This window comes from Crocodylus siamensis, chromosome 3 (assembly GCF_052110815.1).
Source record: "Crocodylus siamensis isolate JL-2025a chromosome 3, ASM5211081v1, whole genome shotgun sequence".
Lineage (NCBI taxonomy): Eukaryota > Metazoa > Chordata > Crocodylia > Crocodylidae > Crocodylus > Crocodylus siamensis.
The window spans coordinates 111,876,558-111,894,890 of NC_143397.1; the positions used below are offsets into that span (position 1 = coordinate 111,876,558).

Here is an 18,333-nt window from a genome sequence, read left to right on the forward strand (position 1 = left end):
TATCCTTTTTGAATTGTGGGGCCCAAAACTGGACGCAGTACTCCAGCTGCGGCCTCACCAAGGCCGAGTACAAAGGGAGAATGACCTCCCGGGATTTGCTTGAGAAACATCTATGGATGCAAGCCAGCATTTTGGTTGCTTTACTAGCCGCAGCATCTCATTAAAAGCTCATGTTCATCTTGTGGTCAATGATGACCCCCAAGTCTCTTTCTTGGTACAGTATAACTTTCTTTCCAAGACCTTTATCAGTCTTGTCTTCCTTCCTGGACCCTATCTCACTTCTCCACATCCTTTTTGAAATGTGGATCCCAAACCTGCATACAGTACTCCAGGCGAAGCCTAACCAGTGCTGAGTAGAAAGGCATTATCACCTTCCTTGTCTTACACTTAATATTTCGATTGATGCATCCCAAAACTGTATTTGCCTTTTGTGTGGTTGTGTCACACTGCAGATTCATGTTGAGTCAGTGATCTACCAAGATTCCCAGATCCTTCTCTGTGGTGCAGCCATCCAGCTAGGTGTTACCCATTTTTTATTTGTATTTTTGATTATTCTTCCCAATGTGTAGCACCTTGCATTTGTCAGCATTGAACTTCATCCTGTTAGCTCCAGCTGTCCCAGTTGTCAAGATCCTTCTGAACTGTGTTCCTGTCTCTAACGTGTTCACCATCTTTCCCAGTTCGCTGTCACCTTCAAACTTGCTCAAGAAGCTTTCTATGCCAGCATCCAAATCATTAACAAGCACACTGAGCAGCACTGGTCTTGGGTAGATCCCTGTAAACCTCTTGTCATTCTGACATGGATCCATTTATAATTATCCTTTGTTTCCATGGATCCATTTATAATTATCCATTTATAATTATCCTTTGTCTGTTCACTTAGTAGTTTTGTCTAGCCCACATTTCTCCAATTTGTTTATGAGAGGGTCATGTGGAACCTTACCAAAAGCCTTGCTGAAATCCAGATACACTATTTCCACAGCATTTTTTCCATCCATCCAAGTTGTTACTTTGCAAAGAAATAATTCAGATTCGTTCGACATGATTTGTTCTTAGTAAATCTATGCTGACTGCTTGTGATCAGCCTTTCCTCCTCCAGATGCTTGCAAATGGGCTTCCTTAGGGCATATTTCAGTAACTTCCTGGGTACTGAGGTGAAGCTAACTGGTCTGTAGTTTCGTAGGTCCTCCTTTAAGAGGGGCACTTATAGTGGCCCCTTTCCAATCCTCTTTTTGCATTTGGTGCATAAAGAACAGATATGCACAACTCAGAACTAGACAGAGGAAAAGGAGAGATGGAAATAAATTGGTGGGGTGAATAAAGTGGAAAACAATCAGCAAGCACAAAACCACATTTTCCCAGTCTAGCAGAACATCAGGGGATTTCTATAGTGTGGCAGAATCTTTGGGGCAGAGCGGGGCTACAGCCAGCTACGCCCAGGCCATGCCATCTCTCTCAGCCCCTAGCATATGGGCTGCCAGAGCTGTGCTGAAACACACTGTACTCCTTTAATCATTAGTTTCTAGAGACAGGTACAAGACGGTAGATGGAGCTGCATTAGTGGGCCATGAATAGCACATCTTATCTGCCAAGCCCCATCATGACCAGCTGTTATGAGGCACAGATGGAACACGAGCCCTAAGATTAAACAAATCCTCAATGTGTTGCATTTCCCAAGACTTTGAGATAAGCTCAAGCCCTCCTCTATGAAAGGAGCTGCCCATGGTTCAAAGTATGGCAAGTAACCCACAGTCTCCCAGCACAGTCCCTGTGCTGAAGTCAACATGGCTGTCAGAACTCTGGTACCAGTCGTGGCTCTGTTCGTCTTCATTGCTCAGGGGGGTAAGTCTGTTTCTTGAGCTGGGGTACAATTCTCCTGTATTTAACATTATGCCTGTATGTCTAAGAACCAATGGGTTTGTATAATAAAAGGTCAAGTGGAAGGCTGTAAGGGGGAGACAAAGCAGAGAGAGGCTGACTTCCCCACATCAGGCTGCCTGGGATGGCATAGCCTTGCCTAGAGAGTGCATTTTGATACCTGCCATATTATAGCACAGTTGTTACTGCAGCTATGATTCAGGGTTGTAAAAGAACCAAGATCTGTGAGGCAAAGGAACAGACTAAGCAAGTCAATAAAAGATATACCTGCTCCCTAACCTTGCTTCTCTCAACAGATATCCTTGCACTTGCATGGATGGGCATGCTGGCCCACACCCTATCCACCACCACCCTATCTACCTCAAGCCGCTGCCTTGAGGCACTAGGTATAGCAAAGCACCAGTCAACATGGCATTTATATGCCTGGAGTTATGTAGCTATTTAGGAAAGGATGGTATCATCCAGGTGAGCAAAGGATAGGCAGACAGACAGGAAGAGAGCAGGTATGAGGTGGGGCACCAATGTGGACATGTATACATATTGGTGCTGTTCATTAAAGTGGATTGGCAGGGAGCAGCTTTCAAAAATAATTGCATGTGGTCAGTGGAAGGGCTTCTGCACGGGTTCTGGTGACAGGTATGTACAGCTCCCAAGAAGAAAGGCGTGGGGAGTGTGTCATGAATGGGGGACAGGTGGATGGATGTGGAGAAGGACAGTCCCTGAATAGGGCTCAGGGGACAATGGGACTGAACAAACCTGTGCCCCCAGTCCCTGAACATAGGTGCTGAGGGCACAAGTAGGAATGTGCCACGCACAGAAGATAAGTGTATTTGTTTGGGGGGACAGTGTATCACAGTGTGAGTGAGGAGATTGGCTGAGGGGAGGTGAGGATGTAACACACAGAGATATCAGGAAGACAGGTTTCTGGGGAACTTACCAGGCCCTGGGGCCCAGTGGTGGCATCTAGAGGACAAAACAGCTTGCACATGGGATGCATAATCATGAATAGGAGTTTGTGGAGATGTTCCATGCCCAGGGGTTAGGTGAACAGATTCAGGGATGGAGAACATGTCATGCACAGGAGCCAGGAGATGGCTACAATTCTCAAGCATGGTGCTGTGGAATCCTTCCATGCAGCCAGATCCTATGAAGGGTGTCCCAAGGTGTGAGGAGATAAGCTGAGCAGATAAACACAGACTCAGGCTTGTCCCTGCCTGGCTCATCTCCCTTCCCCACTGCCTGTCCCTTCTGCAAGGAAGTAAGCACTATAATGTGTAACTTATTTTTTGAAATTGGGTGACACTAATTTCACAAAAGTTATACAGGGTGCTTCAAGTCCAAAAAGGTTAAGAACCATTGTCTTATGGGGGAACAGTGAGAATAGGCTTAGGACTAGAGTAAGAGAGATACCATGCACAGCAGCTGAAGGCTGGTTTCAGGGCAGTGAGAATAGGTAGAAATACACAGAGAGAAATACACCTTGGGTAAAAAAGCTTTGAAGCCAGGGGAGTGGGGTGGGAGGGGACAGGGTTGAGGATGTTGTATTAATTTTGATGCAAAAAACAAGCCCTGGGTTCTTGGCTAGAATCAGGAGGCCTCTTGTTCAGACTTACTGTACTCTATTATCTTATTTCAGTCCTTTATCTAAATTTTACTGACTTTTGTAAACAATCTAATGTACCATGATAAATTACCCTTTTGTTAATTGGATAGCTTACACCCTAGGCCTCTGCACACCATTCCTTCCCTGACCAGATTAAATCTGCTTCACATCAGATACTAGTTCAAACATGCCAAAAAACATTATTGCACTTAGGAAAGCATATGTAAATATTTTTCTCAAGGTTTAAAAATTCCTCCCTCTAAAGTTGAGATATCCTACTTCATGCTTGACCAACCTGGTCTATAGTGATGACTGTCTCTCTGGATGTGGGGAGAAAAATAAATGAGATATACCTTGACTTTAGTAAGACATGGTTCTTTGGGTACATAGGTGATGCATACAGGGTGCATGGGGGTGCATGTGCACCCCCTGGGAGCGTTAGTGTACCCCCTGAGAGCAAGCGGGGGGGGGACAGGTGGAGTGCTGGTGCCCGCAATCCCCAAGAAGTGCCGCTGGCACTTCTGGGTATACCACTGGCACTTCTGGGCTTGGTGTTTGGCCGTGGGGGGATGCCCCCCACTACAAACACTGCCATGGCTGCGTGTGGGTGGTCACCATGCCCCACCCAGCCTCAGGAGGCATGCGTTGCCTGTGTTTGGGTAGATGTACTATCTTTTATTAGACCAATTAAAAAGTTGGAAAAATTGTTCATTGCAAACTTTTGGGTACAAACACCCTTCTTCAGGTACAGGGATACATTGTTGTTTCTTTGTGTTCTCTCCTGGGTAGAATGTGTAATAGCACACGGGTAGCTGAGTAATTTTGTCTTTGATAGATTTTCCCTGTGCGTTCATTCTGGTGCGCAGTTGTTGTTTGGTTTCTCCTACATATTTCCCATCAAGGCATTTAGTGCATTGGATGAGATATATTACATCTCTGGAGGTGCAGGTGTAAGATCCAGGGATGATGATGGTTCTGTTGTGGGGTGCAGTTATTGTGGGGGTAGCAGAGATGTGTTGGCAGGTTTTACATTTTTTTGTCCCAGCCTGGTTTGGATGCATTCGGTGTGCTTTGGGCCATAGGAAGTTTGCTTCTGGTGATGAGGCTGGAGAGGTCTGGTGCTTGTTGAAAGGCTAGGATGGTTCTTCTAGTATGGGTTGCAACTGTCTGAGGATTTTCCATACAGGTTCCAGGGAAGGATGGTATATTACAACTAATGGTGTGCAATTTGTGGGGATTTTCTTTTTGTACTGCGGCAATTTTTCACATGGCATCTGGGTAGCTCTTTCAAAAGTACAATCTATCTCTCTGGAGGAGTGTCCTTGTTAAGTGAAAGTCTGTTTGAGATTTGTGAGGTAATGAATGCAGGTATTCTCTTCAGTGCAAATTTGGTGGTATCAGAGGGCTTGGCTGTATCTTACAATTTTCTTGGTGTGTTTAGTGTGATTGCTGGTTCTGCACAGATATTTATGTTGGTCTGTGGGCTTCTTGTGTATGGTGATTTGTATTTTACCATTCTGGATATTGATCATAGTGCCTAAAAAGGAAATGTGGGTGCTGGAGTATACAAGAGAGAGTCTGAAGGAGGGGTGATGGTTATTGAATGTGTGATGGAAATCAATCAGAAACTGCAGGTTTTCAGTCCAAATGATGAAGATGTCATCCATATATTTTAGGTGGTGCAGCTCTTGAGGAATTCTTCTTCCACATAGGCCATGAAAAGTTTGGCATATTGTGGGGCCATTTTGGTGCCCATAGCTGTGCCCATGGTCTGGAGGAAGTGTTGGTTGTTAAAATAGAAGTTGTTGTATGTGAGGATTAAGTGTATAAGTTCAGTGATATCTTTCAGTGTGTACTCTGAGTTGTAATCTTGTTCTTGTAGATATGTAAGGCAGACTTGGATGCCATCCTAGTGGGGATGTTGGTATACAAGCTAGTAACATCCATGGTGGCTAGAAGGGTATTGCTGGGAAGGTGGTCTATATTTTTAAGTTTTCATAGAAAGTCTGTTGTGTCTTGGACAAAACTCGCTCTTTGGGTGACATGAGGTTTTAGGATGGATTTGATGAAACCCATGAAAACATCACAAGACTCGTGATTTCTAAGTCAGAATAACTCTGACTCATGATCTCCCGATCTAACCCTCATATCTCCAGATTTTCCTAGCTGGTAAGTTTGTGGAGGGGAAGGGGCAGGGGGCAGAGGGAAGGGTAGGGTAGGGGCAGATTGAGGCCCCCACAGTAAGGCAGGGAGTGGGGAAGTAACTGGGACTGGGGTGAATGGGGCACTGGGTCTGAATCAGGTCATCCAGAGGCATGGGGTGGGGGGTGACTCACCACTGCTATGTGCACCCCTGAGGAGGAAGGGGGGCATGTGCCCCCCATGGGGCAGAGGCGGGATGCAGGAAGCACACTGGCATTGCACAGCTGAGCTCTTGGGGCAAAGGCAGCAGGGCACAGAGCCCTGAGCCTGCAGTGGGCAGCCCTTGCACCCCGCATCCTCCTCCCCCCCACCTCTAGATGACACCCAGGCCCTAGGGCCCCATTCATACCAGCCCCTGATCCTGCCTCACTCATCCCTCACCATGGGGGCCTTGATCTGCGCATCACCCCACCCCATCCCTCTTCGCCCCTGCCCCTTCCTCTCCACTTACCAGCTGGGTGCTGTCTGTGTGTCTATGTGTCTCTGTCTCTGTGTGTCTGCCCCTAACTCCCAAGCCATAGCCCTGCTGCTGCCTTTCACTCCTGACCCACAGTACCTCGCATCCTGTTGGGTGTGCAGGGACTCTCCCTCCCCAGGCTCCAAACCCCACACAAACACCCCCCACCCCCCACACCTTCACAAATAACCTCCCCCCATCACACACACTTCAAAAATAGCATCTCATGATTTACATGCCAAATCTCTTGATTTTTTTTTAAAAGTTCATCTCATAATTTTTGACATGGTGGGGTTGGCAATACTGGAAACCTGATATTTCCTTAGTGAGGTTTGGATATTATAGGTCTTCTTGGGTTCCCCTGTTTGTTAGATTTTAGGGAGCATGTAAAAAGTCCTTGGATTAGGTAGTGGTGGGATCAAGTTTTTAGTTTCTCCTGCAGTTCAGATGGAAATAATGTGATGGTGATTTTGAATTTTTAAGGTGAAAAAGGGAGTTGGATCTTCCTCTGTTTTTTCATTGCAGGTGGTATCAGAGATTTGTCTGTTGGCTTCTTTTATTTAGTCTTCATGGTTAAGGATAACTATACCTCCTCCTTTATCTGTTGGTTTTATTCTTATTTGGTGGTTGGATCTTAGAGAGTCTATGGCCCTTTTCCCTGAGAAGGAGAAGTTGTTATGGTTTGTTGCTGATTATTTCATTGTTCATTTTTTCTCTAAAGCAGTCAATATAGCAGTCGAGGTTTGAATCTTGTCCATTGTGAGGTGTCCAATCTGTTGGTTTTTTGGATTTTTTTGGTGTTAAACCTTTTCTTGATGTTGTCACAGGATGAAGTGTTGTTGAAAGTGGGTTTGTTTTGGTTGTGGAAATATTCCTGGAGACAGAGGTGTTGGAAAAATTCTTCTAGTTCTCCCCATTGTAATATCTTATTAGGGTATTGTTCTGGACAGAAATTAAGGCCTTTAGCGAGGAGAGATTTTTCAACTTTGGTAAGTGTGTGTGTGGAGATATTGATAATATTTGAGGGTTGACTAGTTCCTTCAGTTTCATCAGGTCTGAGGTTGCAATGTTGTACGGTGCTATTGTTTCTCTGATGGTTCTTTGTGGCTGGGAAAGCTGATCCTGTAGTAATTGGCTCAATTACTTCTTTTTATGTTGGATGGATGTTGTAAAAAATCTTTGGTAGTCTTTTTATTTACGTTGTATAATGTTTGGGAAGAGATCTGGATTTATCTCTTTTAAGTTGTCATAGCGTGTGTTCATTTCCTTCTTGAGTTGATCTCTTCTGGAGTAAGTTAAGTGGAGGAGATGATTTCTAAGTTTTTCTGAAGTTCTTTTGCAGAGTTGTGAGGCATATTTGGAGTTTTGAGTAGTAGTCAGAGGATTGTAGATGTTCATCCTCTGGGAATAATGTTGTGTTTCTTGCATACACTTAGAAAATAAATGTTTCTATTGAGTTTAGCTTCTTTCTTCATCATGTTGTGAAGTTTCCATTTGTAACAGGAGGGGAATCCTAAGGTCGCTGTACTCTCCCCTAGTTGCCCTCTGCACTGTGCCAAGTTGCCTACAAGCACCCTCAAATCTCACCCGCCACCTCTTTGGTCTTATGTATATTAAAGGGAGGCTGGCTTTTGTCCTCTTGGCCACGGTTCTCCTGCTATTGCTAGTCCTGTTTCTGTAATGGGTGTTTCATGTGCCCCGGCCTTATGGGCTATGCGTGGCTCCAACCATCCCTGTGCCATGCCCCAAGCCTCGCAGATGTACCGGACGTTCTTCAGTTTCACTCAACACTTCTCTATCACTTGGGCTCTCTCTCTGTGAACTGGGCTTATTTAGTCTGGAGAAGAGAAGACTGAGAGGGGATTTAATAGCAGCGTTCAACTACCTGAGGGGTGGTTCAAAAGAGGAGGGAGCTAGACTGTTCTCAGTGGTGGCAGATGACAGAACGAAGCGTAGTGGTCTCAAGTTGCAGCAAGGGAAATCTAGATTAGATATTAGGAAAAACTTTCTCTTTAGGAGGGTAGCAAATCACTGAAACAGGCTACCCAGAGACATTGTGGAATCTTCATCCTTAATTTATGATTCTACTGGGTTTTATGGCATGTGAAGTACCGTCATAACTTCTTTACATTTAACAAGGCAGAGAACTTACTACTCAGTTCATTTGTAAGTAAAACAAAGGGCAGACTACTCCTATATGTTTCTAAGAGGTTTATAAACATGTCAGCTCTTATCAGCTTTATGGCTCTATTCCCAGAATGTCTAAAAATGAACAAATCTCCCTGTTGCTGCTATAGGATCCTAAACCATGTCCTTAGTGGGCTAGTTTACATGTGTAAGTTGAAGTAATAACCTGCACTACTTATTGAGCCCGAGTTACTGCTTCCTGGGTGCCACAATTACACATGAGCCTGAAAGCACAGCACATTGAGCCAGGTCAGAGCAGCCTTGGCTGGCAGTAGAACCCAAGGGTCAGCCTGTCAGCCTGGGGTTGCTCTGACCCAGCTCAATGTGCTGCAGGGGGGCTGGGTGGGGCATAAGAGTGCTCCAGTGTGGGGCTAGCTGGCAGGCAGCCCCCGCACTGAAGCACCTCGTGCCCCAGCCAGCCCCTTCAGCATCTCCAAGTGTGTTGCTGCATGGTAAAAAACTCTGCTAAAGGCTTGTACTTGTATTTACAAGTATGAGCTTGCTTCAGGGTTAATTAGTTTCCTCCTGCCCAGGAGCACTGCATGTGTAGATAGATGCGAGACTTCTACTGTGGAGCTAATTAGTCATCTTGTGTAGATGTGCCCACACTCTGATTTCACCTGTGCAAAACAGCAGCAACAAACAACACACCAGAAAAAAAGAGAAAGAAAAACCATGCTGTTGCCCTGCCTTCTCTGGTAGTTGACAGTTCACTCCCAGGCAATGTAGCAGCTGTCCCAAAGCCAGCTGTTAACAGAGGGGTAATCCAGGATGGTATGTTAGTAAGAGTTGGCTATAGCAGTTGGTTGAAGATATTCCATTGTGCCCACTTTTTTTTTCTTTAAATGCTTTTTCATTAAGCCTTAGGGAATTATTGTTAATCATAGGAATAACAGATGTCCACAAAGGAAAAAAGAGAAACAAAGCATTTCCAAATAACTTAAAGAAAAGAAATCCTGAACACTAAAACAAATTTGTCACGTTTTCCCTTTAAAAATACTTAACAGAAAAGCAAAAGCATTAATGATTTGTTTTGCAGCCTTAACTGTACAAACACCACTCTACACGTGGATTTTTAATACAAACAATTGCGACGCAAACAATTTAAAAACAAATGCTGGTGTGCCAGGATCATTAGTACAGCCAATGTAGATTAAATCTGAGGCTTCTCATGAACCAGCCAAATATGCCGTGTTTATTTTGATAGAGGAAGGTCTGATGAAAAAAGGTCCGTGCAAAGCTGAGCAGAAGTTTAAAGAAGGCTCAGAATTTATTTCTGACCTTACTGATGGAAAAAGTCTGGGCCTGTGCAAGTGCTCCTTAACCACATTGCGATCTGGCAAAATTTCACCAGCTCTAGGTTGTTAAAGCCACTAAGACACTGGGCTCAGCTCACAGCAGGGCTGCAACAACTGCACTCTGAGCTGGCTAAGCCACGCTTTGTTGAAGCAAAAGTCCAAAGCGAAAGAGGAAAGAAAAGTAATAAAATAGGGAAGGAAAAGGACACATGAGGGAAGGAAGAGCAGCGGAAATCTAAGTCTCATGTTCCAGGTGGTGTGCAGGACTTGGAGCTAGCAAAGGAAGTGATGTCACCTGAGTCTTGTCTGGTCAAGATGTGCCGCTGACAATGGAAACCAGCTGGTGTCATGATGGATTCTGGGATCTAAGGGCCTAAGGGGGCGGGGAGGGGAGCCATGATGAGGGAGATCTTTTAATCTACCTGGTTTTCTTGTTGCCAGTGTCTAATAAAGCCCCCCAAAGGGACAATGGTGGAACAGCCTGCCGTCTCATTACCTTATTCACCAAGTGGGCCTACCAATGTTAGCAACTCGATCTGTTGCCCTCATGTGTACCAGACATAATCACAGCTCTGTCCTTGGGTAGTATCAGTCATTTTTTTGTTTAGACTAGATTCAACACTAGATTTTTTTCCTGGCTCTTGTACAATTTATATAACAGGCTGTGTTAGAATTGCATTGCACTGAGCGAAGTGGGAGTGCAGCCCTCTACGCAGTAGTGATAGGCCAGGTAAAGGGAATGGGTGGAGGGAGGGGGTTAGCACTGAAAAGATGTCTCATATACAAGGGATATGTGGACAAGCCATTGGCATGGTGATCTGTGCACAGGGGCTGACAGGGGCAGGGGAATTTAAGGGAGAGAGGGTGGCGGTCCCTATGCAGGCCTGCTCCCAGTTTGGAGGTAGCACCAAGGGTAGCCTGCAGCACAGAGTTCACCCTGAGGCTCTCCCCCAACCTGCCACTTTGAAATGCCTTTTGGTTGAGCAGCTCTGCAGCCCCACAACAGAAGCAGGCCCGTATTCCTGCCACCATAGCTCTGCAGTTTCTCTGCCAGAGGTTCTAGGATCCTTTGTTCAATATCTTCATTAATGATCTGGAAGATGGCATGGAGTGTGTCCTCAGCAAGTTTGCAGCTGACGCCAAGATGGGAGGTGTAGTAGATATGCTGGAGGTAGGGCAAGGATTCAGAGTGACCTAGACAAATTGGAGGATTAGGCAAAAGAAATCTCATGATGAGATTCAACAGGGACAAGTGCAAAGTCCTGCACGTAGGATGGGATAAACCTATGTACTGCTACAGGCTTGGGAGCAACTGGTTAACCAGCAGCTTTGCAGAAAAGGACCTGCGGGTTACAGTAGATGGTAAGCTGAATATGAGCCAGCAGTATGCCCTTGTTGCCAAAAAGGCTAACTGGGCTGCATTAGTAGAAGCATTGCCAGCAGATCGAGAGAAGTGATTATTCCACTCTATTCTGCACTGGTGAGGCTACATCTGGAGTACCGTGTCCAGTTTTGGGTCCTCCAGATGTGGATGTGGATAAGTTGGAGAGAGTCTTATGGAAGGCAACAAAAATGATTAGGAGGCTGGGACACATGACTTCTGAGGAGAGGATGAGGAAATTGGATTTATTTAGTCTGCAGAAGAGAAGGCTGAGAGGAGATTTGATAGCAGCCTTTAACTACCTGAAGGGTGGTTACAAAGAGGATGAAGATAGACTGTTCTTAGTGGTGACAGATGACAGAGCAAGGAGCAATGGTCTCAAGTTGCAGCAAGGGAGGTTTAGGTTGGATATTAGGAAAAACTTTTTCACTAGGAGGGTGGTGAAGCACTGGAACAGGTTACCTAGAGAGGTGGTGGAATCTCCATTTTTGGAGATTTTTAGGGCTGGGCTAGGCAAAGCTCTGGCTGGAATGATATAGTTGGAGATGGTCTTGCTTTGAGCAGGGGGTTGGACTAAATGGCCTCCTGAGGTCCCTTCCAACCCTAATTTTCTGTGATTTTATGATTCTTTGATCTGACTGGGCTCTGTTATGTTTCAGGGGCAGAGATAATTGAAGGAGACTTTCTGAGATCGGTAAGATCCACCCAGCATTTCTTTCTCTCTTGCTTGTGGACATAATGGCCACTCCTGTGCTGATGACACAGCCTGGGGAGGGTTGGGGGGAAAGGGTGTGCCCAGGGGGCAGCTTTGCCAAGAGCAAAAGAAGGGCTGTTTGCACTGCTAACTCTAGGGGGATCTGAGGAACAGGAGTGCGGTGGGGTCATAGTTTCATAGTTTTGTAGTTTCTAGGGTTGGAAGGCACCTGAGTAGATCATCTAGTCCGACCCCTGCCATGGCAGGGGAGAGTACTGGGGTCAAACGACCCCAGCAAGGTGTACATCTAGCCTCCTCTTAAAGACCCCCAGGGTAGGAGCCTGCACCACTTCTCTTGGAAGTTGGTTCCAGACCCTAGCCGCCCTGACCGTGAAGTAGCGCCTCCTGATATCTAACCTAAATCTTCCCTCTACCAGCTTGTGACCATTATTCCTGGTCACTCCTGGTAGTGCTTGGGGGAACAGGGACTTCCCCAGTGCCTGCTGGTCCCCTGTGACTAGTTTGTAACAGGCCACTAGATCCCCCCTCAGCCTTCTCTTGTGGAGGCTGAACAGGTTCAGTTCCCGTAGCCTCTCCTCGTAGGGCCTGCCCTGCTGCCCCCTGATCATGTGAGTGGCCCTCCTCTGGACCCTCTCCATGCTGTCCACATCCCTCTTGAAGTGCGGCGCCCAGAACTGGACGCACTACTCCAGCTGTGGCCTGACCAGTGCCGCATAGAGGGGAAGGATAACCTCATTGGACCTGTTTGAGATGCATCTGTGGATGCATGACAAGGTGCGGTTGGACCCTCTGTAGTTTCCCTGGTCCTCCTTCCTCCCTTTTTTGAAGATGGGAACCACACTGGCCCCGTTCCAGTCCTCTGGCACCACACCAGAGCATCACGAGTGCTTGTAAAGCCGTGCCAGGGGTCCCACAATAACCTCAGCTAATTCCCTTAGCGCTCTGGGGTGGAGATCGTCCGGACCAGCTGATTTGAATACATCCAGTCCCTCCAGAAGTTTCCTGACTAGATCCTCACTTACCCTTGGCCTAGGTGCGCCTCCCCTAGGGCCTGAAGGTGGCCCAGTGTCAGGGTTGATCCAGTCCCTGCTCAGGAAAATGGAGGCAAAGAAGTTGTTAAATAGGTTAGTTTTGTCATCTGGTGTGACAACCAAATTTCCTAGCGTGTCTTGCAGAGGCCCCTCATTACCCAGTACCTTCTTTTTGCCCCTTATGCATTTAAAAAAGGACTTCTTGTTGTTCTTGATCCGGGTAACTAGTCCCTGTTCCATCTCTGCCTTGGCCTTCCTAACCACCCCCCTGCAGCCCCGAGCAACCGCAGTATAGTCCTCCCTGGTGATGGCCCCTCCCTTTCATTGGGTGCGCACCTCCCTCTTATCTAGAAGACGTGCCCGGATGCTTTTGGTGAGCCATTGGGGCTTTTGTGCCCTCCTGCTCCCTTTGGGCTTGGAGGATTTTCTCCTTAAGGAGCAACCACTCTTCGTGGACACCTGGCTCCCCTCCCCCCCGGGACCTCAGTGCTTCCCTGACTATTCTCCTTAGCTCATTGAAATCCACCCTCCTGAAATCTAGGGCTTCTGCCTTGCTGCAGGCCTTTGCCACCTTGCGCTGGATGGTGAATTCCAGCGGGCAATGATTGCTGTCACCCAGGTGGTCGAACACCCACAGCCCCCTCAGCAGGTTGTCACCCGTGGCCAGCACCAGGTCCAACAAGGCGTCTCCCCTGGTGGGGCCGTGCACCTTCTGGGTTAGATGGAGGTCCTGCATTTGGGCTAGGAACCTATGTGAGCGGTCAGACCTGGCTGACTGCTCTTCCCAGCAGAAATCGCAGCCCAGCTCTTCTGAACACTAGGTTCATTGGCTGTATGTGCTGAAGCAGTCACTGTTTTCTGTCCCTGCAGCCTGTGTGTGAGCACACTATCAACTTCCCTGCCTGCCCGTTGGTGTACAGGCCCCTCTGTGGAACTGATGGGAACACTTACGACAATGAATGTTTGCTCTGCATGACTCAAACGTAAGCTCATATCCTGGCTGCTTTTCCTTTGCTACAGGGTGTGAATTTCCTTCGGAGGCTGAGAGAGTTCTAGGCTCTGATAGTGATGAGGAGGTTAAGCTGGATGGGGACTAGGGCAGCTCCTTGGATCCACTCTCCCTCCCACCACACATCCACATCCATATACTCTTAATAGAAGAGCTGAGCCAGAGCAGCAGTGAAGGGGCTATAACTTTCTATTAGGAAAGGCAACTTCTGAGAGGAGTCTGAGTCCCAGCAGTTGCAAAGTCTACTCCATACATACTGCTCCATTCTCAGGGCGGTCATGATCCAGCCTCTTGTTCACTAGTCCAGGGGTTTTCAACTTTTTTAAACAAGTGTACCCCTTCTGTCTCGAAGTTTCAGCTCATGTACCCCTTTATATTTTTTTCTTGTTTTAAGTGCGGGGGGCAGATCAGTGCTTCCATGGTGAGGGAGGGAGTGGGGCTGGTGCACAGGCTGCACAGCTAGGGCAGGGTGTGTGGTGGGCTGTCGCTGCGAGTTGGGGCTGGGGGGTGTGCTGGGCTCATCCTGGCAGAGGGCTGGGCCAGGCTGTGCTTGGGGCGGGCGGCAGCAGTGCTGGGAGGGGGGTTAGGGGGTTATGGTGAATTCTGCAATGGCTGCACACACCCCCGCCCCATATCCCCACTCCCATAGGCCCCCATGATGAGGGAAGGAGTGGGGCTAGAGCAGGGATAGACACTGCCCAGCTGGAGCAGAGCATGGGACAGAGCTGCGGCTTCTCCGGGGTTGCGGGGTGGCTTCTGCCACTGCACACACCCTGGGAGGGCACAGGGGGTGCATGCCCTCAGATCTATACATGGGGCAGGGCAGGCTGGGGCCAGGGCTGCGCTGAGCTCTTCCAAAAAGGGGCTGGGCCAGGCTATGCTTGGAGCGAGCAGTGGCATCAGTGCTGGGAGGGGGCTATGGGAGGGGCTGTAGCCATTCCAGAATTTGCCATAGCCCCCTGTGGCAGGGCACTGTTTGTGCCTGCCACTTTAAGGCCCTGGAGCTGGCAGCTGCCAGGTGCCTGATGAGGGCAGCCATTTTGAATCAGGGGTTGCCCATATAAACAGGGCAGTTCTGCTGCCTGGAGGCTAGGCAACAACACTGCTGGGTTGGAGGGCTGTTGGTATCATCTGGAGGTAAGGGAGGAGCTGTAGGGGATGGTTAGGAGGCTCCTGGTCCTGAGTACAACCTAGAACTTCACCCTGCTGGGAGTGCCAGCAGGAAGTGCCAGGCCAGTTACCTCCCAGGAAAGGTGGGTTGGGGTGCCTTAACCCCCAGCCCCCACAACTGGGTGGGTTACCCCTTGTTCAGAGGGTCTGGAAGGTGGACCCCATGTAGAAAGAGTGAGGCCATGGACTCACACCTGTCTGAACTTCCCCTGACTGGTCCATGCTGGGGCCAGGACTGGAAGGGTTGAAGGGCCAGGGGCCCACTGTGAGGAACACCCAAGAGCTGAGGGCCTGGGATTCTGACTGGCCTGGGGGTGGGCCAGGGCTAGTAGCTAAAGGTCCTGGGGGGACCACACTTGAAGGGGAACAAGCTCAGGGAGCTATGCTGCCTGGTATCATTCTGGATGAGACCACCTGAGGAGAAGAATCCAGGTGGGGTTCAATTAGGAGGATTCTGGGGCCCAGCAAGGGGCGGGTGATAATAATAACATTGAGATGCCATCTGTGAGGCTTAGGCTGCAGTGTAGGGGAGGAAAGGAGCCACAGATGGTGCCCCCTGGCAGTGGGCAGGAAATGGGCAGCCTCCTGCTTAATTACATCATTTAATTAATTCCAACAAGGTGTGGCAAATGAGAAGGTGGGTGGTTAGCCCAGGAACAGGTGGGTGGGCCATGGTTAAATCAACCTTGAGAAGGTCCACTGTTACACCCCCCCCAACCCCCACTTATCAGTGCAGTGCAGCCCAGCCCAGCCCCAAACCCCCATTGAACAGACCAGAGCTGCCCTGGTTCCATCATGCAGTAGCCTGCAGCCCACCCCACCATGAGTGGACATCTGGGGGCACACACCCTCCATGTCCTCCCAGGGAGTGTGCAGCGGTGGGAGCTGCAACCTGCCGTGCTCCCTGGGTGAGCCATTCGTGGCTCCATCCTGCGCTTGACCCCAGCTCTGCAGTGCCTGCCCCTGCTCCAGCCCCTCCCCCAATGTGGGGGCCTACAGAGAGGGGTATGCATTCACCCCAGAATTTACTGTAGCCCTCTTCCCGCCCCCCACTGCTGCCTGGCCCAACATCCTTGCTGGGAAGAGCCCAGCACAGCTCCTTGCCCCAGTCTGCAGCAACAGCTTGCCCCACCCTGCTTCACATGCATATCTGGGGGCACATGCCCCCCCAATGCTCTCCTGAGGTGTGCATAGTGGTGGGAGCTGCCCCCTGCCCTGCACAGCTCAGGCCCATGTCCTGCCCCTGCTAGGCAGTCCCTGCCCCAGCTCCACTCCCTCCCCCATGTCTCTTCCCTTAACAACAGACTTACCAGCCAGACTCTGCTGCTCTCCATATGGCCGGGCTGTGCTCCTGGCCACCAGTGTGCTGTGCTGTGGCTGTGCACATGCATGCAGCAGTTATAAGCCATGTTAATTCTGTGTACTCCCTATGACCCTTTTAAGTACCCTTAAGGGTATGCATACCCCTGGTTGACCACCACTGCACTAGTCCATTACAATAGCATGCTACTATCTGATGTTGCCTTCTGGGATTCCCAACATCACAACATGCTCTTTTGATGCCTTGAATTTATCCTGGAAGTATCTTCCTTGCTCAGCTTAATGAGTGGGGACTGTGAGATAAGCAGAGACTGTGAGACCTCTTGTTTTTCCCAAGCTGGCATTGGCAGTTTGCTTATTGAACTGAGGGCCTGAATTTTTTGAACAAATAAGCATAATCTTCTGTACCATAGATGTGCAGAGTACTTGCTGCCTTCCATAATTGGCTTCCCTGGTCAGGTAACTATGCAATCCACTTCCCATAATTTGGTATTTGCGCCCAAATATATTGATTGGATTTAAATTGCAGGTAGGTAGATTTAGACTAAACTTCAGGAAAAACTTCCCAGCTGCCTGATTAGAAGGACAATGAAATGGGGCACTTGGAGATTGTGGGAGCTCCGCTCATTGGAGGAACATAACCCTTGAGATCCTTCCTAGTTCTGTGATTCTATTCTAAGAACCTGTGAAGTAGGTGTGCAATGTTGCAACAAGCAAGCACAACTTGTGCAAATATCACTCCATACCTGTCCGATCAATAAGAGCTGTTGCTTTTAAGGAGGCAGTTTTTTCCTACAATGTTCAGCTTGCCAGAACATTTGCATAGACTCTGGTGACTCACTATAGTGGCAGCTTCCTCCTTTCAACACCCATATTTAAAAAATTTTATTTTTTTTTTTTTTATCAGGACTCACCATGCCAAATTCTGCCTCGTCTTATATCCTGCACAGGTGCATGGAAGCCAACAGCAAACAGATTTAGAGTCAATGGTTTTGAATAGGTTTATGCATATTGCCCCACTATAGAATACGCCATTCAGGAAAAGTGGGCCTGTATTTCTGAAATGTGCACACGCAGTTAGAAACACACAGGGCACAATTTGCACGTCTATTTCCCATGATTAAGTTTTGATTAAGTCTACTCATGGAATGGTGGGACTTGCAAAAAACTAATTTTGCACCTACCTGGATTCTTAAACATATAGTTATGATGATTTGAGGGGGCAATTAAGGTGGGCTAATATAAACTATTTTTAGGGGAAAGTTGAGTACATGTATTGTAGATAAAGCAGAAACTCCTAAATGTCATTCAGAGACTGTTCTCTAAGATTCTTATTTTCTGATCTTGCGTAATTCTAGGAAAACCAAGCAAAATATCCAGATTTTGAAGGATGGACCATGTTAACATGTGAACACCCTCCTGAAAGCCTTGAAAACCCAAGGACAGCTCTCCTTAATTGACACGTTGCTTTCTATATTGATTCCAAGATACTAGCAAATGACTGTTTCACCATCTGATGATGAATAATAAAATGTCAGTTAAAACACCCACAGGTGTGATTGTGTGCAATGGTGGAAACAAGTTGCTTGCCATGAAGTACAATTAGAGAGTGGTGAGCGAAAAGCCCAAAAGTGGAGGGGAGGAACGGGAACAGGGGACTGGGCAGGGACAGGAAAGAGGGACCCACTAGTGCTGCTGCTCTTCTCATGCAGACTGTGCAGGAGTGAGTCCTAGGACTTCCCCTGCCCCTGCCCCCAAGTCAGGCAAGGACAGTGGTAGTGAAAGGGAGGTTCTCCCTTCCTGTACCTGTTCCCTGCCTGTCCCTCCCAGGTGTTCCCCACCAGCCTGGGGGCTCCAGCAGCACCTCATAGGTGTGATTTCAGTGGTACCAGTGTTGTCTGAATTGGCTTGAACTCTCCAGACTCCTGCTGCTGCTGTTGTGGAACAAGTGCAAGTACAGGCCCTGGCTGCTGTGATTTGGGACTCTGGGTGTTCCCCAGGCTCCCGGGAGCTCCCAGTTTGGTGCCCTAGATCAGCTTCCAGGCATTGAACTCTGCTTGCCAACCCATACATTAGCATCCC

The 18,333-nt window shown here is 48.1% G+C and overlaps 1 protein-coding gene across 1 annotated transcript; it reads left to right on the top strand.

Moving 5' to 3' along the window:
- Positions 1 to 1,755: 1,755 nt before the first annotated feature.
- On the top strand, positions 1,756 to 17,790 carry SPINK4 (serine peptidase inhibitor Kazal type 4). Its single transcript, XM_090039008.1, has 4 exons — positions 1,756 to 1,842; positions 11,666 to 11,700; positions 13,623 to 13,735; positions 17,610 to 17,790. Exons 1-4 carry the CDS (start codon positions 1,785 to 1,787, stop codon positions 17,653 to 17,655), a joined length of 252 nt encoding a protein of 83 aa, XP_089895134.1. The 5' UTR covers positions 1,756 to 1,784; the 3' UTR covers positions 17,656 to 17,790.
- Positions 17,791 to 18,333: the final 543 nt, after the last annotated feature.

Bases quoted from the DNA above. Each gene is read 5' to 3' on its own strand.
- SPINK4 (XM_090039008.1), top strand. From the start codon at position 1,785: ATGGCTGTCAGAACTCTGGTACCAGTCGTGGCTCTGTTCGTCTTCATT. The intron at 1,843-11,665 runs GTAAGTCTGTTT...GTTATGTTTCAG, and splicing joins CGTCTTCATTGCTCAGGGGG to GGGCAGAGATAATTGAAGGA. The intron at 11,701-13,622 runs GTAAGATCCACC...CTGTCCCTGCAG, and splicing joins AAGGAGACTTTCTGAGATCG to CCTGTGTGTGAGCACACTAT.